General features: G+C 42.6%; 1 protein-coding gene across 4 annotated transcripts in view; it reads right to left on the bottom strand.

Annotated features, from left to right (window-relative positions):
* Nucleotides 1-6,712: 6,712 nt before the first annotated feature.
* Nucleotides 6,713-21,358, bottom strand: part of tet3 (tet methylcytosine dioxygenase 3) — a 52,913-nt gene continuing 38,267 nt past the window's right edge. For all 4 annotated transcript variants that reach the window (XM_034090561.2, XM_034090559.1, XM_034090558.1 and 1 more), the window contains 5 exons: nt 19,663-19,813; nt 18,962-19,051; nt 17,475-17,612; nt 16,156-16,510; nt 6,713-12,914 (listed from right to left, as the gene is read on the bottom strand). In XM_034090561.2, coding sequence (XP_033946452.1) covers nt 11,290-12,914; nt 16,156-16,510; nt 17,475-17,612; nt 18,962-19,051; nt 19,663-19,813 — 2,359 coding nt within the window. In that variant the 3' untranslated portion in view covers nt 6,713-11,289. The remainder of the gene's footprint in view (nt 12,915-16,155; nt 16,511-17,474; nt 17,613-18,961; nt 19,052-19,662; nt 19,814-21,358) is intronic.

Raw genomic sequence — 21,358 nt, 5'->3', positions numbered from 1 at the left:
GTTTCCATGGCTTTAACTTTTTTTATCAACACTGAATTCCGGCTCTCAATACTTTCTGACACGCACGTCATATTGTTTTTATATACTGTATACAGTTTGAGTCTGAACAAACTACGAAACAAACTATCTAAAGATATACCAGCTATGGATGGCATTAATTTGGCCTCCAGTGAGACTGTAAGGAATCTTGGTGTTATATTTGATCATTGATCCTTTAACGCCCACATAAAATCTATTTCAAGGACCGCCTACTTCCATCTACGCAACATTGCAAAAATCAGGCATATCTTGCCTCAAAACGATGCAGAGAAACTAGTCCATGCATTTGTTACTTCAAGGCTGGATTATTGTAACTCCTTATTATCAGGGAGTACCAAGAAGTCAGTCAAGTCGCTTCAGCTGATTCAAAATGCTGCGGCTCGTGTACTAACCAGAGTTAGGAAAAGGGACCACATTACTCCTGCTCTGGCTGCCTTACACTGGCTCCCTATAGAACACAGGATAACATTTAAAATTCTTCTTCTCGCCTACAAAGCCCTTAATGGGCAGGCGCCATCTTACCTTAAAGAACTCATTATACCCTACTGTCCTACTAGGGCATTGCGTTCCAAGAATGCAGGGTTGTTGGTTGTTCCTAGAGTCTCTAAAAGTACAATGAGAGCCAGAGCCTTTTCTTATCAAGCTCCACATTTGTGGAATCAGCTTCCAGTTTGTGTTCGGGCGGCAGACACCCTATCCGTTTTTAAGAGTGCGCTTAAGACCTTCCTTTTTGATAAAGCTTATAGTTAGGCTGATTAGATTCAGCCCCTAGTTTTGCTGATATAGGCTTAGTTTGTCGGGGGACATCTTACTTCTTCCTTCTCTCTGTCTCTACCTGTGTACTCTCATGTTCCGATTAACCCAGCTTCCCCACATCTCTTTCTTGTTGGTGTCTATATACGCCGGGATCCGTAGTCATGGATGATCCTGCGGTCCTGTGTCCTGGATCGCGAGCCCTGGATCTTGAGTCGTGGCCGTGGTCCTGGATCATCGGTCCTGGATGGATATCCTCGTGGATTCATCTTCCTATTATACACACATGCATTTCCAAACATCTGGACTACCTATGTTGCAAATGTATTATCTTTTCAATTTACACACGGCATCTATTGCACGTCTGTCCGTCCTGGGAGAGGGATCCCTCCTCTGTTGCTCTCCCTGAGGTTTCTCCCATGTTCCCTTTAAACTGTGGGTTTTCTCCGGAAGTTTTTCCTTGTGCGATGTGAGGGTCTAAGGACAGAGGGTCTAAGGACAGAGGGTCTAAGGACAGAGTAATAAAATAAAAATAATCTAATAAGACTGCATTGACGTAGATACGTTGTGCCTCTTCACCTATACATTTTAGTTCTTACTCTTTCACTTAAATCCTAAAAACTTAGATCTTATATTTAAAACTTTATCCAAACCTTTCCCCTCTCTGACCTCTCGAGGTTTATTAGAGGGCAACAGGTTGCAGAGAGGCCTAGCCCGGCCGGGGAGTGTGAAACGCAGCCACAGACCTACTCCTACCTCTAACCAATTCCAATTCAGGTTCCAGTGGGGACCTTTCTCCCTGTGTGCCTCTCCGCCTCTGTTTCTTACTGGCTACCCTTTTCCCTCAACCTATCCTAAGGGAGTGCATGTATGTAGACACGTTAGTTTAGCTGCTATAGGCTTGGACTGTTGGGGGGGGCACCTTACTCCGTCTTTCTGGCTGTATACCTGTGTACTCTCATGTTCCGATTAACCCAGCTTCCCCCAAATCTCTTTTTTGTGTCCATATCTACGCCGGGATCCTGAGTCGAGGCTAATCCTGTTGCTGTGGTCGTGTGTCCTGGATCCTCTATCCTGAGTTCTGGATCTGAGTCCTGGACTTTGAGTCCTGGCTGAACCTGTCTCTGCGGTCCTGCCTGACTCTCACCATACTACTTCCCTGATGGCTCCCACAGAATTGCTGACATCCTCGTGGATTCATCTTCTTATTACAGACACACACATTTCCAAACATTTGGTCTACCTATGTTGTAAATGTATTATCTTTTCAATGTACACACGGCATCTATTGCACGTCTGTCCGTCCTGGGAGAGGGATCCCTCCTCTGCTGCTCTCCCAGAGGTTTCTCCCATGTTCCCTTTAAACTGTGGGTTTTCTCCGGAAGTTTTTCCTTGTACGATGTGAGGGTCTAAGGACAGAGGGTCTAAGGACAGAGGGTCTAAGGACAGAGGGTGTCGTATTGTCATACTGATATTCTGTACACACTGTGAAGACCACTGAGACAAATGTAACATTTGTGATATTACAAAAATAATTCAACAAAATGCCTCTTGAGGGCATGAAGTGACAAAAACGTTCAAAATCCCTCCATTGAAGCCCATTGTAATTTCAGGCAGATATTTCCTCACGGTAGCAGCCGCACACCTTTAGTTAAACTGCCAAAAAGGCCACATTATTAACCCGAAAGTACACAAAAATGACACTTCAGATACTCAACTTGCTTGACATGCTTCACGTTTTGAAATTTCACAGATATCTGTTACGGTTCTTCCACAAAACGTACACATGTAAGAGGTGTATCTCTCATTCAGAACAATGGAAACCTGTGAACTCGACAGAGCTCAAATGGAACACAATGATGTCATCGCTCCAACTGACATGCTCAGAGCAGCAGACTTCAGATAGCAGTGTGCTAACAGTCCAGCCGTGAAGAGATCTACGGGACAGTTTTGAGATTTCTTCTAATGCCGTTGTCATGGCAACACAATGCTCGCCTTGAAACACGGTTTTCTCATAACTTCAGTGAAAATACTCCAAACAGCCCAGAACTTCACAGGTTTGGTAACGATGCAACCATCAACGCATCTAAGCGTAGTATAGGGTGTCATCAAATGCCGTTGCCATGGCGACAGACCACTCGCCATGAAACACAATGTGGCTGTAAGTCCAATCGACACGGTCCAATCGTCCCCCAGTCTTCACTTATATATCACCGGTCCATGCCTCAACAGCTCTACGCCAAATCTGAGATCTCACCATATGCCGTTTCCATGGAAACGCATCCCTCGCCATAAAACAGGATGTCGCTATAAGTCCAATGGACACGGTCCAATCGTCCCCCAATATTCACTTGTATATCACCGGTCCATGCCTCAAGAGCTCTACGCCAAATCTGAGATCTCACTATATGCCAACATCCCTCGCCATAAAACATGATGTCGCTATAACTCCTATGAAAATGTTTCAAAAGTGCTCAAACTTCACATTTGTGCTAACAGTCCAGCCGTGAAGACATCTATGGGACAGTTTTGAGATTTCTTCAAATGCCTTTGCCATGGCAACACAATGCTCGCCATGAAACACGGTTTTCTCATAACTTCAGTGAAACTGCTCCAAACGCCCCAAAACTTCACAGGTTTGGTAACAATGCAGCCATCAACGCATCTAAGCGTATTATGGGGTGTCATCAAATGCCGTTGCCATGGCGACAGATCATTCGCCATCAAGTTAGTTCAGAAGTTTGCAATTCAAATATTCTGCTGCTTTTCCAAGCCTTTTTACTTTATTTTCTTCTCTCGTCATCACACATTCAAGCCCCCTGTGTTCATGTATCATTTCAATCTAAATTCTTCACTTTCTTCTTACACATTTCATTTCAATCTAAATTATTCACATTCTTCTTACACATTTCACTTTAATCTAATTGATTCACTTTCTTCTTACACATTACATTTCAGCATAGCAGTTTAGCGTCAGCTTTTCAGCATAAAGCATTCCCACTAGCAATTTCTTCAGGAATTGCATTCTCTAGTTTAGTGGGAATGCTGTTTACAGCATTCCAACTAACTGTTCTTCTACGGACAACATTTGTATTATTATTCCGCCGGTATTTTGGCCCTCTTCTTCTCCCGCATTGAACATCGCAGAAACTCCGTTCAAACATCAAAACGATCAGCTCGGTCGGGAATCGATGGCTATTACTTTTCTCATTCATAACTTTCATAATTCCAGAGATACATCCCATAATACATCACATTTGTAACATTGAAGTCAATGGAGGACATCTTCAGACTTCAACAAATCTTCATGCGACTTCAACTGCTAACTGCTCATTCATACTTTCACTCAGAAACCTCATTCCAACTTTAAAATGTTACAAATCTTTCTGACATTATTCATGTGAAAAAACTTTTAAATCTGATTCTCACTTTTAGAGATATTAACATTTGTTCAGACCTTGTTTTAGAGGTTTTATTCACATTATAACATTAACTATAGAGTTCGTGATGTCACAGCTAGAGGGTAAGAAATCTTGAAATGTGCCTTTATATATTTTTTTTAAACTGCCATAATTCCCAAACCCTACATTCCTGGGACATACTTCTTCATGATAAACGTAGGAAAACATCTCGTAGCTTGAAAAATGACAAATAATTAAGCAAAAATAATTCAACAAAATGCCTCTTGAGGGCATGAAGTGACAAAAACGTTCAACATTCCTCCATTGAAGCCCATTGTAATTTCAGGCAGATATTTCCTCACGGTAGCAGCCGCACACCTTTAGTTAAACTGCCAAAAAGCCCACATTATTAACCCGAAAGTACACACAAATTACACTTCAGATACTCAACTTGCTTGACATGCTTCACGTTTTGATATTTCACAGATATCTGTTACGGTTCTTCCACAAAACGTTCACATGTAAGAGGTTCATCTCTCATTCAGAACAATGGAAACCTGTGATCTCTACAGAGCTCGTTAGCTCAACTATAAACACCTGTGCAATGGAACACAATGATGTCATCACTCCAACTGACATGCTCAGAGCAGCAGACTTCAGATCGCAGACTTCAACAGTCCAGCCTTGAGATTTCTTCAAATGCCATTGCCATGGCAACACAATGCTCGCGTTGAAACACGGTTTTCTCATAACTTCAGTGAAAATACTCCACACAGCCCAGAACTTCACAGGTTTGGTAACGATGCAGCCATCAACGCATCTAAGCATATTATGGGGTGTCTTCAAATGCCGTTGCCATGGCGACAGACAACTAGCCATGAAACAGGATGTGGCTTTAAGTTATTATTATTATCCCATCGCTGTTATTACTATTATGTGTAACCACAGGGTGAATTTGCACTATATCCTCCCTTTAATGCACTATGTTATTGTTGTTTTCTTTATGTATTTGTCTTTTACTGGTAACCGTATTCCATGTGATATAAATTCTTCTGTGACTTTTTAAAGAGATGTAAACTGTCTACTGTGAAGCCCCTAGGACTGTGATTCTTGTATGAAAGGTGCAATGTTATTTATTTACTTGAATTTGGTTAAATGTATTTGTGTTGTGTTTAATTTTTAACTTTTTTTTTTTAAAGTTGTTTTTTATTATATGCAAGTTCATCGAAGTTAAGGAAAGAGCAGTTCAATATATGATCAATAGCATGAACCACATAAATGACATGGACCTCTTCTGTGTCTCAATTTGATCGCCTGTCTCGTCACGAGTCACCTTTCCTTTGTAAAAGACATCACCTTGGTCTTATTGAAATGTCATGGTCAGTTTAGTGTGTATGCTTTTCATTTTCACAGCCATTATATCTACAAAAGCTCCATGCGACAATTCATCCAGAGAAATGGGAACAAGCTTTTGAATTGGAGAGAAAGCATCAGTGTGCAAAGTGTGAAAGCAATAATATGAGATGAGGATTGGAAGCTCTTTAGGTATATTCTAAAGAAGAAGTGGAGGTCACTCATCGTCTCCCCTCTCCTCCCACCCAAGGTCCCAATAATTACTGAGGGAAAGAAGAATTACATACAGACTAAACGACTAAAAGTCGTTTTTTCTGTAAATATATTATCATAATTGTTGTATAATATGCTATAAAATAGTCATTGAATATTATGATATCAAAAAGTCATAGAATATTTCTATTTCGGTCAGACAACTCACGTGTTTCTTAATATATTTATTAGAAGCAGTTTGAGTTTGGCGTCTAGGCTCGGGCCTCATCACTCCACAGATTTACAAAGAACATTGAGTGATAATTAGATAACTATCCCCGAGCCTACAGGTGGAAGCTGGGGTGGTGGTGGGGCAGGCGAGCAGCAGCAACATGAAACACAGCAACAGGAACATGAACGTAGCAATAGCAAGTGAACACAGCAGGGGCAGCAGGAGCTAGCGAGGCAGAGGCAGGAAGACCTGGCAGCTTCAATAGAGCGGCATGTTTAGGAGAATGTGATTGGTTGGTTGTAAGAGGGACGAGGTGCGTCACGTGTTAATGTATCATTGTTGCTCGAGTTGACTGCCTGAACTAGATCGCAGGCTTCGCCACCATATGTCGTATATTATGTCATAAAGAAAGTCAAAATATAATATGCCGTAAAAAAGTCATGGTATATTATGTTCTAAAAAAAGTCATAGTATTTCATAAAAAAGTTGTATGGTATGTAATGAAAACTCACAGTATCATAAAATAGTCATAGTGTAGTGTGTTATAAAAGATCCTCTATCTATCCATCTATCTTCACCACTCGCTATCAAACTAACCTTTTATTTCCAAGCATAGTGTAGTGTGTTATAAAAGATCCTCTATCTATCCATCTATCTTCACCACTCGCTATCAAACTAACCTTTTATTTCCAAGCAGGAGATTTGTGAGGGAAAACAAACATAAATCACTTCAGGAAACACATTTTCACTTCAATGTTTTTATTTATCGCGCAACATGAAACAATATTGTGGGGTTTTTACCACATACACTATGTATTCACATAATACACCATACAGCTACAAAGAGAGAGACTGAACAAAAACACTTTTTTTTTTTTACATACTGCATCCTTGACATGAAAAATAAAGAACCAAGAACAATCCTAAAACTCAGAAAGGAATGTAGCTGCCGTTGTGTAGGTTCATCTTTTTTTATCGTACGGGGCCAGAGTCCAAGTCTCAAAATTGAGTGTTCAACAATTAAATTATGTGTCCTTTAAAAGTGGGCCATACACAGTGAGATGTACATCTGTGTGTGTGTGAATGTGTGAGACAAAATATACAAGGTGTGATGAATAAAAAGAGGGGGTGAGTAGAGGAAGTGCATGAACAGGGAGAGGAAGGGAGGTTCTTGTTTTGATCAAAACATCTTCAGTTAGTACATTTCAAGAGCCTTTGGTTCTTGCGCTGCACCAAACCCCGATAACAGTCTCCATTATGATTCTATATCTTATCCTAGTTTGAATGACTTCAAGTACAATATGCAATGAATATTAATCAGAGAATATGAGCTGTTTGAGCGCCCCCCTGGCCTCACAAAGAGATGTACATTTGTAGCATTGTAATAAAAGACTTTTCACAAAGTCAGCACCAGGACAGCTTCCCCTCATGTGAAACTGCTTGAATCAAAAGTATACTTCTCCTGACATTCGAAGAGCTCAGAAAAATATCTGTGGTATCATTTTTCCCCTCACAATTTTACTTTTTTTGTTTTTTAAACACAGTGAATTTCAAGGTGTAGCTTCATAGCACCAGCTTACCAACCCCCGAATCTCAGAACCATAGAAATGTACAAAGTTATTAAGATGTCACATACACTGTATCCTCAGCACCAATCGTTAGGCAAGTGTGTGTCTGTGTGTAATGTGGGCCATGCATTAGAGGGCTAAAGAGTAAAATTGCACCAGTGAAACTACCGTTGTTCATGATTTTTGATCAATTGTTACAAGCTAAACACAGGGGCGTCATGATTTGTATGCCAAGTTCATACGTACTGGTATGCGAGCTATAGTAGATAATCGTAGATACGTTCAAACGCGCAGGGAGGCCGTCTCTTTCCTGATAGGCTAACACAACTGACAAAGATACCTGGGCTTATTACTGGCTAAAACATCGCCCACTGATCCCCTCAGACTGCAAATCCCTTACACCCCCCCTCTGGTTGTGGTCCTGCACATGATCCACGGTAAAATGAATAAAGGGAAACTCTTCTGATATTCGGGGAAAAGGTTTGAAAGAGAGATGAGAAGATGGATGTAACTCAATTCTGTACGCAGCTAGTTAGCTTAGCATTAAGATAGGAAACAGCTAGCATGGCCTCTATAAACGTGTGTAAAGCTACATTGGTTAATCCAAACCCGGAGTTTGTTCCTGTCAGTGTTACACTCTGCACTAAGATGATTGTATTTGTTTGATCTATGTGGTAAACATCGAGTTGTTTCAAATACACCATTAGGCCAAATGATTTAAGTTGTTAGCTTTCTTTTAAAAAGACAAAAAGCATTTGAACAAATCGTTTATCATTGAAAAATGAAACATTAACACCTATTTGTTCTTATGGTTATAACTTGCATACGATTTTATTCCTTGAAATATGAATAATTTCAAACCTATTGTAGAATAACCATGATAGTTGTCCATCCTTATGCTCAGATAAGTTTGCTCGAGCTCCATATCTAACATCTCATCTTCTCTTCTACCTCTCTGAAAGTGAACAGGCAGATTTCCCATAACGTCACACTGCTCCTTTAAACCACAAACTGCTCCAATCACATGTACGGCTCCCTTTCAAGATGTTTAAACACAATTAAAAAAGTGTTTTAAGCTTCTTAAATACTTGGTGTAGACGGTGTGGTCACTGTGGGGGAACCTCCAGTTGTTTAAAGGGAAGTGTAGTTTCATTGTGAGTTAGTTTGATAGACGAGGGGTACAGTACTAAGGAAAGCAAACAGCAGTGTTACTAAGCACACATGTACACACAACACACTGTTGTTGAGGGCTGTCAGAGACTTCAAAATACCCCCGTCATTCATGGTTTAGTTACTATCCTCACCAGTTAAATAATCTTACCTAAATATTTTAATATTTACATTTGTATCTCTCTCTTGAGAAAAAAAACAAAAGAACAAAAAAAACTAAGCTTCAAGTTGTCAATAGCCGGCTCTTTCTTTTCGTCATTAAAATCAAGATTAAAAGTGCTTTTATAAATCTTTTCTTCTCTATGTACAATTTGTATTAGCTATATAAAAAAACAAAGACGAGAAAAAAAACATCAAAGACAATCATCACCATGTAGTAATAAATAAGAGTACAAAATAAAAAAGGAGGTTTAAAATGAGTGTGGAGCGTGTCTCGGCCCTCAGTAGCACGTTGTGATTGTGATGCAGTGTCTCTGCAGAGAGGTAACACCACCCCCCAGCATCCAGGAGTTAGCCTGTTCCCAAATCTATTACTCGCTCACTTTCATTGCAAGTAAACCATGTGACCGTTTGAATTCAAATGGATCACGTGGTTGCTGCCTGAAATCTAAAAGGAGCGATTCTATCCATCAGATAGTCTCTCTCTTTGGCTTTTCTCTCCACGCACCCTGGCATTCGAGTCCTTTGCAGACTCAATGCACTTGGCGCCAACTCCTAGAAGCTACAGTCGTTTGTTTCCAAGGTACCCCCCCTGCTCGAAGATGACAGCACCATGCAGAGGGAAGGCCCTTCACAGTAAATCAAGTTTGATAGGAGAGCACCAGAGTGTGTAGGAGCACCACTATCAGGTCTGAAGCAAACCCAGGAGGGGCATCTCTAGACGTTATTCACATTTGTGCCACAAGGGGACAACGTTTACCCCTAGCTGCATTTCAGAGGCCCATGCACGGTCAGCAGGAAGGGAGCGAGACCGCTTTGCCACTGCTGCCCTCTAGAGCTTACACAGAGAGATGCTCACCACTACTTGAATGTAATAGGAAGAAAGCGCGTGCCACCAGTTCTGTAGAAGTTGCAGATCTGGGTCAAGTGGCATTTGCAAAAAGTGTCACTTATTTCAGCCTCTGTGGGGCAACAGATGTGTACAGTTACAGGAACACATGGCGAGCAAACAATTCCTTTTGCACAAAGGACAAATGTCTCGAAGCATTACATCATCACTCAATCAATCGATTCACTTGCCAACGCTATTTGAGCCAGATTAGAGTCAGAGCACCGAAGCACAGCATCAAGTGCCGTGAAGAGTAGCCGAAGGAATGACAATGGATCAGAGCTGGAAGTTGAGCACCGGGTGGAAAAAGCTGGAGGGGTGCAGAAGAGGAGGAGCACGTCATCTAACGGCAAGACAAGCAGCAACTTTCTGTCCGAATGTGGGTTAAAATGTCAATTGCAATTGTTCTAAACTCGGCGTCGTTTCCTTGTTTTGTGCTTGCTTTTGATTCACTTCAGTTTTAGAGTGCGAGGGGATCAAAAGCAAAACCAAGCGCTGCTCTTCAGCTCTAACATCAGAGACGCAGCCTTTTCATGTGTCCTACTTCTTACTGCGACCACATCAAAAAGGTCAACATTAAAGTCCAACTGCTTGTGCAACTACAACTGTTATTTCCACTAAACTGCGTTGACGGCAGAAACCACTTCTATTGATCAGACAACAACAGAACATGTTCTTGTTGCAAATGATGCTAGGAAAATGCCTATGAAAATTTGAAGCAAATACCAAGATAAAGTATATGCAAGTGCCAGGTAATAGCAAATATAATATAATGTATTCGACAAAAGTGCTGCTGGTGCACTGAATCATTCCAGGTAATGACATTTGAATATTAAACACAAGTTGATAACAATTGCAATGATCTTTTATCGAAGTCTAAACTGCCTTGAATTCAAAGATGCGTATCTGTTTATTAGACAAATAAAGATAGGTATCTAAGGCTGTGTATACGGATGTGTACGGATGATGACTTTGCGCGTTTCTTGCCAGGCAGATAGTGTCTCCTCCTCTAGGTACAGCTGGAAGTTTGACAAGAACAAAGACAAATCGGAAACAGAAACAAAAGGTTACACGTTTTTCAAACACGGAAAAAGCAAATGTCTGACGGACTCAGACTGATTGATTTAAAAAAATATATAACCAAAAAAAACAAACAATCACATCATTAATAATAACATTAATGACAACAGCAATAATAAAAAAAAACAAGTCTTCATTTTAATAATACCTGTAATAACAACATTGACAGTAACAATAGCAATCATAATAATATTGATAATAATAGCAATAATTCGAATCATTAAAATTCTATGAACAAGAAAAAGCAAATGGAGTTCCTCTCCGGGGACGAGAGAGGCAGAGCACCACAGGCAGCGTGTCGGAAACACCTGCCTGACATGAGGTAAAAAACAATAAAAACATCCCCTCCTCCAAGTGGACTGTGAAGGGGGGGAGATGCCAGACTGCAGGACGGCTGAGAGACATTCATCCACCCTGCGCTGCTCCACCGTCAGTGTGTGTGAACGTCCGCCCTCAGACAAAGTGGCTGTAGGGCCCAGTGAGGCGGGTGAAGGCATAGGGAGACACAGTCACCATGGAGGACGTGTGGCAAGTGGGGGCTAACCGCGTCACCGGCCCCTCCCTGTTGTCTTTAGATTGTCCCGGTCCTGGGCTGGCGCCGGCCTCCGTCGTCCCCCACTTGCGCTTCTTCGAGAGTGCCTTGATCTCCTCCTGCGAGAGGCCAAGCAGCGCGCCCTCCAGCTGCCGCTGCCGCGCCCGCTCCGCCAGCAGCTTCATCTTGGCCTCCCAGATGGCCAGGCCGTGGTTGGGCTGGTTCAGGTTCTTGTGCTGGTAGAAGACCAGGGAGATGCGCGTGGGGTGGGAGCGATCGGGCTTTTTGAGCGGAGTGGTGGCGTGCAGCTCCCGCCGAGCGCACTCGATCAGGATGGAGCCGTGGGTCGGGGCGACCGCCACACCCCCGATGTTGTTGTCCAGGAAGTTGTGCTCGCTGTCGGACCACTCGTCCTCGTCGAGGCCCTTGTTGCTCTCGGCGTCGCTCTCTGCGCGGCCGGTGTTCCAGCTCGCCTGATCCGACTGCTGCAGGGCGTCGGGGAAAAGGCGGCCCTCGGGGACGGGGGACGGCGTGCTGCCCGCCAGCGAACCTCCGCACAACTTCCACGATTTCTCCTGCAGCCCGAGGGGAGTGGGACACCGACTCTCCCCCGTCTTGGACCAGATCTTGTCGGGGTAAGCTCCTGCGGGGTTGCTGTGCTTCAAACCGGGGATGAACGCCGGCCCCATGGCCCACGGGTTGGGCTGCGGGCTGGGGGCCGGGCTGGGCCAGTGCTGAGGTGTTCCCGGACGGGGAGACCCCTGGTGGATGTTACCCTGGAGTGCTGGGACGAGATGAGGGGACGGAGATGGAGAGGGAGGTATCTGGAGTGATGGCGACGGGGCAGGGGATGCCATCCGGGGGTTTAAGCCGGGGTAGGACGTCCACTGCTGGGGGAACGGCTGCTGCTTGTCGGGGGTCATCAGCGAGGCCTCGGGGCCGATACTCCCATTGAGCTTGTGCCCAGGCCAGGGGGCCGGCTGGGGGGTGGTGCTCGGTGTGTTAGCCTGGCTCTGCATCGGGTTCTCATACACCGGCATGTCCATAGGCTCCTGTTTGATGAGCGGCGTGCCTCTGTTGGAGGAGTCGGAGCAGACGGAGGAGGGGCGGGACTGGGTGTAGTCCACAGGCTGGATGTAAGCACTGTGGTTCGGGTGGTTGGCGAGCTCGGGGGGGTTCGGGTAGGACTGCGCCAGCCGGGCCTGGAGACTCTGAACATCCGGCTTAGTGTCCACCGGGACAGGAGTGCGGCCCTGTTTGGGCAAAGAGCCGTTTCGACCCTCGTAGGTCCTCAGCTTGGGGCGGAAAAGTGCATTGGCGGGGTAGTTGTAGTAGCCATAGTGCATTGCGGGCAGATTTGGGTGGAGACCGTTGACGGGGTCGGGTGCAGAGGGCTGGCCGGTAGGGGGGGGGCCTCCCCTTGCATAGTAGGCAGGGTGGGGGTACCTGCTGTTGAAGGGGTCTGCTGCCTGCACAGGGTATCCATCCATTGATCCGTTGAAGGGCTCCTTCTTGATGTTGGGCTTCACCTCTTGTTTTATAATTGCTGAAAGTTTAAAACACAAGACAAGGTCAAAACAAACTTCAAATGCATTTCAGTTTGTAATGTTTGAGCTTTCTGTTTAGTGTTAATGAGATACTTTACAATCTTTGCAAGGTTCTAATCAATACCCACTAAAATAACTTACTGCAACAAAGCTACCCTGGATTGAGGAAGAGCCTTTGGTTGTATAAAACACCATTTTGGGAGAGATTAAATACCTCTTTATTCAACAAATGTACTTTTGTATTTTACAAAGCTCTTCAGTTATCTAAAATGAAACAATATCTACAAAGCCACCGCTGGAATCTAATTCTACAAATATATGAATGTAGCCTCAATCTCCAACTGTGCAGAAAAGCCAGGTTTAGATATATGAAAGCCGTGCAGCGCTCATATCATGACCAGGGTTCGTACGGGTGCTTGAAAATGCTTGAAATTTGACGTGGTGTTTTCAAGGTTGGGAAAGTGCTTGAATTTTGGGAATGGTGCTTGAAATTGAGATAAAGTGCTTGAAAATGTAAATGCTTTACTTTTACAAAAAATTGCTGTCTGACTGAATAGTTCGCTTTTTAGATTAAAAGAAAATAATTGCTTCGCTATGCGCGCGACCTGCAAGTGTTTACGTGTGACCTGGGCGTTCTGATGAGAGATAGATGACTGTGTGCCAGGAGGTTGCAGTTTCACCGAGCGTTGGCTAGCAGAAGACAAATACAAGCCATGGCTAAGACGAGGGTCAAGCCCACGAGTAGCCTCCTGCAAAGTTTGCAACAAATAACGATGGGAGAGTCTGCGCTGACGAGCCACATGAAAGGTACGCCGGAGTAGAGCATTTTAGATTAGGCTAACGTTGCATGTTACGTTTGTTTAAGCTAACGTTAGCGAGCTGAATAGCGAACTCCATGAGGGATAATAATAATTGCAGGGGACAATCATTTCAGAGGAGCGTACCTATGTTAATATGTGCGTTCCAGTCGCCATCCTGTGGTGTTCAGAGGACGAAGCTCTCACGGCATTTCGTGTTATATAGTCACGAAATATAATCTATTGATTCGACACAGAGCGATTTTGAAAGCAATGTATTTCTACTGTATGTTTCGTGCCTAAACCAAATGTGACTTGCTCTATCGAAATCAGTCACATTGACCCGAAGACACATCTTCGTTTGTATTACTGGTCTGGGGGAAGCTCGCGAGTGTGTGTGTGTGTGTGTGTGTGTGTGTGTGTGTGTGTGTGTGTGTGTGTGTGTGTGTGTGTGTGTGTGTGTGTGTGTGTGTGTGTGTGTGTGTGTGTGTGTGTGTGTGTGTGTGTGTGTGTGTGTGTGTGTGTGTGTGTGTGTGTGTGTGTGTGTGTGTGTGTGTGTGTGTGTGTGTGTGTGTGTGTGTGTGTGTGTGTGTGTGTGTGTGTGTGTGTGTGTGTGTGTGTGTGTGTGTGTGTGTGTGTGTGTGTGTGTACCGGGGAAACACGTATGCCTGCTGTGACGTTACATTAGTCCGTTCTCTGCTTGTAATCATGCCGAAGCTTCAAAGTTGTATTTATCATCTGAATTTGCCGAAACAAGTTTAATATTCTGAAAGCCAAGACTTTGTTTATTTGAAAACAGATGAAAACAAACTGTCTTTTATATAAAATTGAAGTAAAACTACATTTTGCTTTAATCCCATGTAATTGTAGAATGAACAGTCTTCCTTTGGAGATGTATAAGTCGGTGTCTTGAGTAGTCAACATTACCTACAATCATTGTACACATTTGTAAAATATTATTTTCCACTTGTTACCATTGTGAGAATATTTTTATGCAGCTCTGCGTGATTTTGTGGCTACAATTCAGACTAATACACTACCAGAGGTGGATAAGTACTCAGATGTTGTACTTGAGTAAAAGTACAAGTACTCAGATCTTCTAGTGAAATTATAAGTACTCAGATCTTGTACTTGAGTAAAAGTAGAAGTACTCAGATCTTGTACTTGAGTAAAAGTAGAAGTACTCAGATCTTGTACTTGAGTAAAAGTAGAAGTACTCAGATCTTCTAGTGAAATTATAAGTACTCAGATCTTGTACTTGAGTAAAAGTAGAAGTACTCAGATCTTGTACTTGAGTAAAAGTAGAAGTACCAGGGTGTAGGAATACTCTGTTAGAGTAAAAGTCCTGCATTCAAAATGTTCCTCAAGTGAAAATATAAAAGTATTCTCATCTAAATATAGTGAAAGTAGCGACAGTAAAAGTAGTCGTTGTGCAGATTGGTCCATTTCAGAATAATATATATGATATGTTTTATAATGATTGATCATGAAAGTGTTCTCAAAGCTGGTGAAGGAGCAGCTAGTCTGAAGTACTTTGTAGACTGCAGGGCAGCTGGTGGATTTACTCCAGGTGGAACTAAAGTCTGATTCAACACGTGGTTATATTTCACATCATTCATCCAGATCTGTGAAGTAACTAAAAGTATTAAATACATGTCGTGGAGTAAAAGTACACCATTTACCTCTGACTTATGTTTACTGCCAACCTAAAAGTACCTCAACAATAGTAATCAATAATGTATTGAAAAGTTATTTGGCTGATTGTTGTATATTGGCTCAGACAGGTTATATGGGAGGCCCAGTCTACGTACAGGTCACTCCTTTTGAAATATTAAACTTAGTTTTCTTTTCTTTAATTTTTCATCCTTGTGTAGAAGGCTATCACGAAACACACATTTGGTTGTTTGTAGCATAAAGAACATCTGATTTAATGTGAGGTAGGGAAATAATCATTTGAGTATGTGTATATAAATATGTAATTTACAACAGCTGTAAGATGCTTGAAAAGCTGGGAAATGCACCTTGAAAATGCTTGAAAAGTGCTTGAATTTGACTTTGGAAAAGGTGTAAGAACCCTGATGAATGAATGTTGGTACTACTATGGCTTTTAATTTGGGTTTACTTTCAATTCTCACTGGTATCATTGTCCATGTTTTACTGTCTTTTTTGTTTTGCTTTTATTTTACATTTTAAAATTGTTTTATTTTAACCTATTGTAATTTCTTGTCAGCTTTCATTTAAGGGAATTGTATTAGGATCACTTGATGTGTTATCTTGTTCTGTATTTATTGTAATATTGTTGTTGTGTTTTCTTGTGTTTACTTTGGGCTGCTTTGTGCATGAACGGTGCTCTACAGATAAAGTGTATTATTATTCCTTACAGCCCTACTGAACATCTGCTCAAACGACAATTCAATTCAAGAGTACCAAAACATCATGTTACCTTTATTGCCTGGGGGGTGAGGGCACCCCGTGACGCAGACCTCTGCCTTCACCACGGTTTTCTCCGGCGTCCCCCCCGCCTGCTGCAGGAGTTTGTTCTTCTTCTTCTCCGAGTTTGCCTTCTTGGCCTCCAGGCGGCGCTGTCGGCAGGACTTGGCCGGTTCGGGCAGCTTGCGCACCGGTCGTCGGAAAGCCTGCAGCACGTGGATGGCTCCCGTCTTCATCTTCATCCGCTGCCCCTCCTCGCTGCCAAACTCGTCCGTGGGAGAGATCCTGTAGAGAGGCAGCACGTGCAGCTGCTCGTCGTCAGGGACACCCTTCACCGCGCGGTTGTCCTCCTTCGTCAACGTACACACCTAAAACACAGAGAGAGGGAGACTAAAGTATGAATCTTTTTTGCTTTACTAAAACCACCGGACTCGGGGACAGCTTCACCCCACCGGCCATAAGACTGTTCAACACCGGAACTTTTGAAACAACATCCATAACATTCACCTGTTCGCAACTTGTTTTCTCCAGGTACAGGGATGGAGAGGGTGTTCGACTGTATGTATCGATGTGTGTGTATGTGTATGTATATGTATATATGTCAAACAAGTAAAGCAGATTAATAATAATAATATTGATAATTATTTATAGATTATAAATAAATAATTTAGGGACAAGGGGGTGAGATTAAATAAGTTATACTTCTTCTCACTCCTTTTCGAACACTAGATGTGGGACTGTTTATGTTGCTAATGCTGTTGTTGTTGTTGTTGTTGTTGTTGTTGTTGTTGTAAATGTCACTTTGTTTTTTGTTTTCTCTTACATGAATATGCACTGCAGCATTTTTTGTTTTTGTAATTATTTATTTTACTTGTTCGAAATAAAATGTATCAATCAATATCAATATTCCAATTACTTGTATATACACTATTCTGCACTATTTATATTATATTTGATTGACTTGCACTATTATCTGTGTTCTTGTGTTGCACTGTTGGAGGAGCCTGGGACCTAAGACTTGCATCGTCATAACTCCACTGTAGCTATGCACACATGACAATAAAAGCCTTGCATCTTGAAAACGTATGCATTCGTCCCACATAGGGGACATTTACCTTACAGCAAACGTGGAAGCCGTGAGACAAAAAATAAAACACTATTAGATGAAGGGCATGCATAATAACATGTATTATGAAATAAATGAAGTGTAACGTGTGGTAGAAGCTAGATAACAGAGGTAAAATGATGCATTACTTACAGATTCTTGTTACAGTAATAACATTGTATTATGTTCTTAATTCATCTCAAAATACCCTGACATCGTGATCTTACCACTGTGCTGCCGTTGTACAGGTTGTGCTGGTCCTTGTGAGCGTGTGCACAGAAGTCCATGCACGCGGTGACTCCGGAGAACGGCCGGCCTTCCTTCAGTCCCAGCCGGCACTCTGGAGCCTTGGACTCTGTCAGGCACTGAGGGAGAGGACACAGTTTATTACACATATCTGCAGACGTGTCCTCTCTTTCACAGTTTAAGCTGCTCATGTCTCGCCCTGCTGATCAGGTTAAGCTTTCTATTTTATAATATGCGCCCTCTTTATACTCGTCTAATGTATTGCTGCTACATTCCCATTTGAACAATTGTTCATGTTCATTGCTATGTTCTAATGGTGAGTATTGTGTGTACCGCTGCTGTCCTTAGAAAAGCCAAAGTAAATGTTTCCCCCGGGTGAACAATAAAGTCTATCTAATCTCATTTCCTCACATTCATTCAAGATAAATACACAAAGGAGCACTTCAGAGGCACATTGTAAAAGTAAATGTCTTAGACCCCCTGTGACGCTGACCGTTGAGCGGCCCAGACCAAGCAAGGAGGCAGAACGTCCAAAAATATAACCCGACGTGGGCATTTATTAAAAACATGGGCACAAAGTTCACAGCTTCAATCCTGCTGTTCTCCTTGCACACATCCTGCAGCCACAAGGATCTCACACACACACACACACAGCCCTCTCAACAGACAGGGAAACAGAGCCCAAATACACACACTCTAATCAGCACAACAAGACACAGGTGAGGGGGGAGGAGACAACACAGGACACCAGGTGCACACAATCATCAGCCACAGACAACATATACTGTGCAATCACGCCAACAAAGTGCCCTATCACCCGGCCTGAAGCCGTCAGTCCAAGTTACCTTCGTCACACCCCATTTACACGGAAACGCATACGAAACGCAAACGAACCGGATACGATAACAAAAAAGTATTCCGTTCACACGAGACCGCGCTGGAGACGCTGTAGTACATATGCCGGGCCTGTAAGTGGCGCTGTACTTCCGCACGAGACCGCTCGAAAGCGCTGGAGAACAGCACATTAGTCTTTTTGCAAAGATACAGGAAGTGTTATTACCAATATGCCAACTCTGGATTAATAAAGTATCTATCTATCATGTGAAAGTCTTGAGGATTCTACTCATTGTGTGTGAGGACGATTATAAGTGTAGTTGTTTGTGTTACTGTTTAAAAACTCTGGTTGGTTCTTGCTACGAATTGAACTGTTAATGTTGTTGTACCGAGCTATCACTGAAACTTTTAGCAGTGAGTCGTTTTCTATCAATTACCTAATCCTCGTAGCTCTCATTATGACCTGTTGCTTTTTGGGAAACTGTGTTCAGCGTTCGCCGTTTTTTTTGTTTTAAATGAGAATAGTTTACAGAAGCTACAAGAGGGCACATTGTTGCCTCAGTCCCCTCCAGATCATTTGTTCTGCTTTAAAATAAATGGAAAGAAAGCATTCTTGCACTGAACCTCAACTCACCTGGTTGCTGTATGCCTGCGGAGCCAGCTGCTTGTACAGAGGAGCCAGTTCTGTCGCCAGGTGCTGCAGGTTAACCCCCAGTTTTTCCTCCTGAAGAGCACACACACAGATCAGAACTTTGTTTATTCCACACATGTACACTTTACAAAACATGTACACTTTTTTGTTGTTGTGTATAGCGCATGGTGCAAAGGAGCAGGGAGAAGAACATCTTATTTTACCTTCCCCTTACCATAGAAAAGTAGAATAAAAGCAATATTCTTTCAGTCACAGTTGCTTACAAACACACTCAAAAGTCAACTTCAGGTCTTAGGGGTTTTCTGTTTCTGTCTTATCACGTCATTGTGTATTTCGGTTTATTCTTGTCATTGCTATTACTGTAATGGTCTTTTTATGATATTATTATTGTATTTCTTTTTTATATAGCACCTGCATTTGTACTCAGTATTTGCTCCTGTTATTGTGCCATGTGTGGGAAAAAATAATAATAAATAACTTCCTACTGTCTAATTACGCTTTCTTTATACATGTTCTTAAACATCAACATTTTCTTACAGCCCTTTAAATCATTCGGCAAAGAATTCCACTTCTTTACGCCAACTACAGTAGTACGTGCAAACTGATGCTTGAAGTTAAAACAAAGCCGCATAAAGTTTACCCAAGACAACAAAAGTGACTAAAGTGTGAAATAAAACGAGTACCTGTTCAGGGCGCTCTCCTTGCAGCCTGAACTTGCGCGGGGTTTTGCTGCGGGCGTACTTGCAGCCGTTGAAGTACATACTCCAGGAGCACCCGAAGGAGAAGGAAGCGCCGCAGGTCTCCATGTCTTTACCCTGACATGCACAGGTCCGACTGCAGGGGGAGACAGGGAGCACGCTCTCAGGGTCAGGCAAGTTTATTTATACAGCACTTTTCAACACAAGGCAATTCAAAGTGCTTTAAAAAAATGAAAGACATTAAGGGCATTAAACACATTAGAAACATTAAAAAGCAAAGATAATAAAACATGAATAACAATACAGGTACATGAATACAAGTTACAGTGCAGTGTGAGATGTGAATAGCTCAATTAAAAGCAGCGGCAAAAAGAAAGTCTTCAGCCTGGATTTAAAAGTAGTCAGAGTTGCAGCGGACCTGCAGGTTTCTGGGAGTTTGTTCCAGATATTTGACAATACCCCGAACCGAATTCTCACATTCCTCTAACCCAGTCTTTCTCATACTTTTTCATACCAAGGACCACTTAACCAATAAAAAAAACACGCGTTTTTCTAGAACAGATTACAAATCGCCTGAAAATTGTACAAACAAGTGGCAACATGTGTGATGAAGGTGTTGCGCGGGGCTATATCATGCAATCGAAAGTGAAACTTAAGCTCGCTCCATTGCGGAGATATTCCCGCGAGAGTGCGTAAAACTTAAATGTATTTATTTATTTCATATGTGAAATGTTACCAATATACTCGCGGACCACTAGGGGGCGGACCACTGCTCTAACCCCTAGTCTTCCCGTGAAGTTACAGTTCTTTTGACGGTTCTCTAACCTTTTTATATTCCTTTCATTCTTCTCTTTCAATCCCCAAACAACACATTTCCCCCTATTTTACTGTTACCCGAACCCATCTGTGACCTTTAAATCACTTTTCCCAGAATCAGGATATTCAAACCTGTTTTAATGCATAAATGATAGAATGGAATGGGAGGGATGAAACCCTCTTTAATGGTCCCACATGCAGAGCACACAGTGAAATGTGTGCTCTGCTTTTAGCCCATCCTAGTACCAGGAGCAGTGGGCAGCTATTGTACAGCACCCGGGGAGTAAGAGGGGAAGGGGGGTGTCTGGTGCCTTGCTCAAGGGCACCACGGCAGGGCAGGAGGTGAACTGGGACCTCTCCAAGTAGCAATCCACACTCCATATTTTAGGTCTGGTCGGGGACTTGAACCGGCGACCCACGGCTCCCAGTCCAAGCCCCCACTGACTGAGCCACTGATGATGTGTAACCTGTGCATGCTTTACATCCTGGGTACCCTCTGTCTGAACTGGGCTGAGTGGGATGTAACAACATGGCAGAGAGAAATGTCTCAAGGGAACTTAGGGAAAAGAATGACACGACTTTTTTTGTTTTGTAATTTTCTGCTTTTCTAATTCATTTTATTGCATTTTGTGTCTTTGTATCTGTTTATGATTGCTTGTTTGTATGCTATAGTTTTTTGTAAATGGTACAGCGTGTTTGAGCATTTAGAAAAGCGCTAAATTCAATTGAATATGATTATATCAGGAGTGCAAATACAAGCTCTTATTCAACCGTATTAGACTGGTCACTGAACCTAAAGTGTAATTCTTTTTAAACTGTCAATTATCTGGTGTATTTCTGGCAGTTACTTCTTAGAAGTGTCATA

The sequence above is a fragment of the Pseudochaenichthys georgianus genome, chromosome 9 (assembly GCF_902827115.2).
Source record: "Pseudochaenichthys georgianus chromosome 9, fPseGeo1.2, whole genome shotgun sequence".
NCBI lineage: Eukaryota > Metazoa > Chordata > Actinopteri > Perciformes > Channichthyidae > Pseudochaenichthys > Pseudochaenichthys georgianus.
The sequence above is the reverse complement of the archived record's forward strand: the minus strand, read 5'-3'. Positions and strand labels throughout refer to the sequence as shown.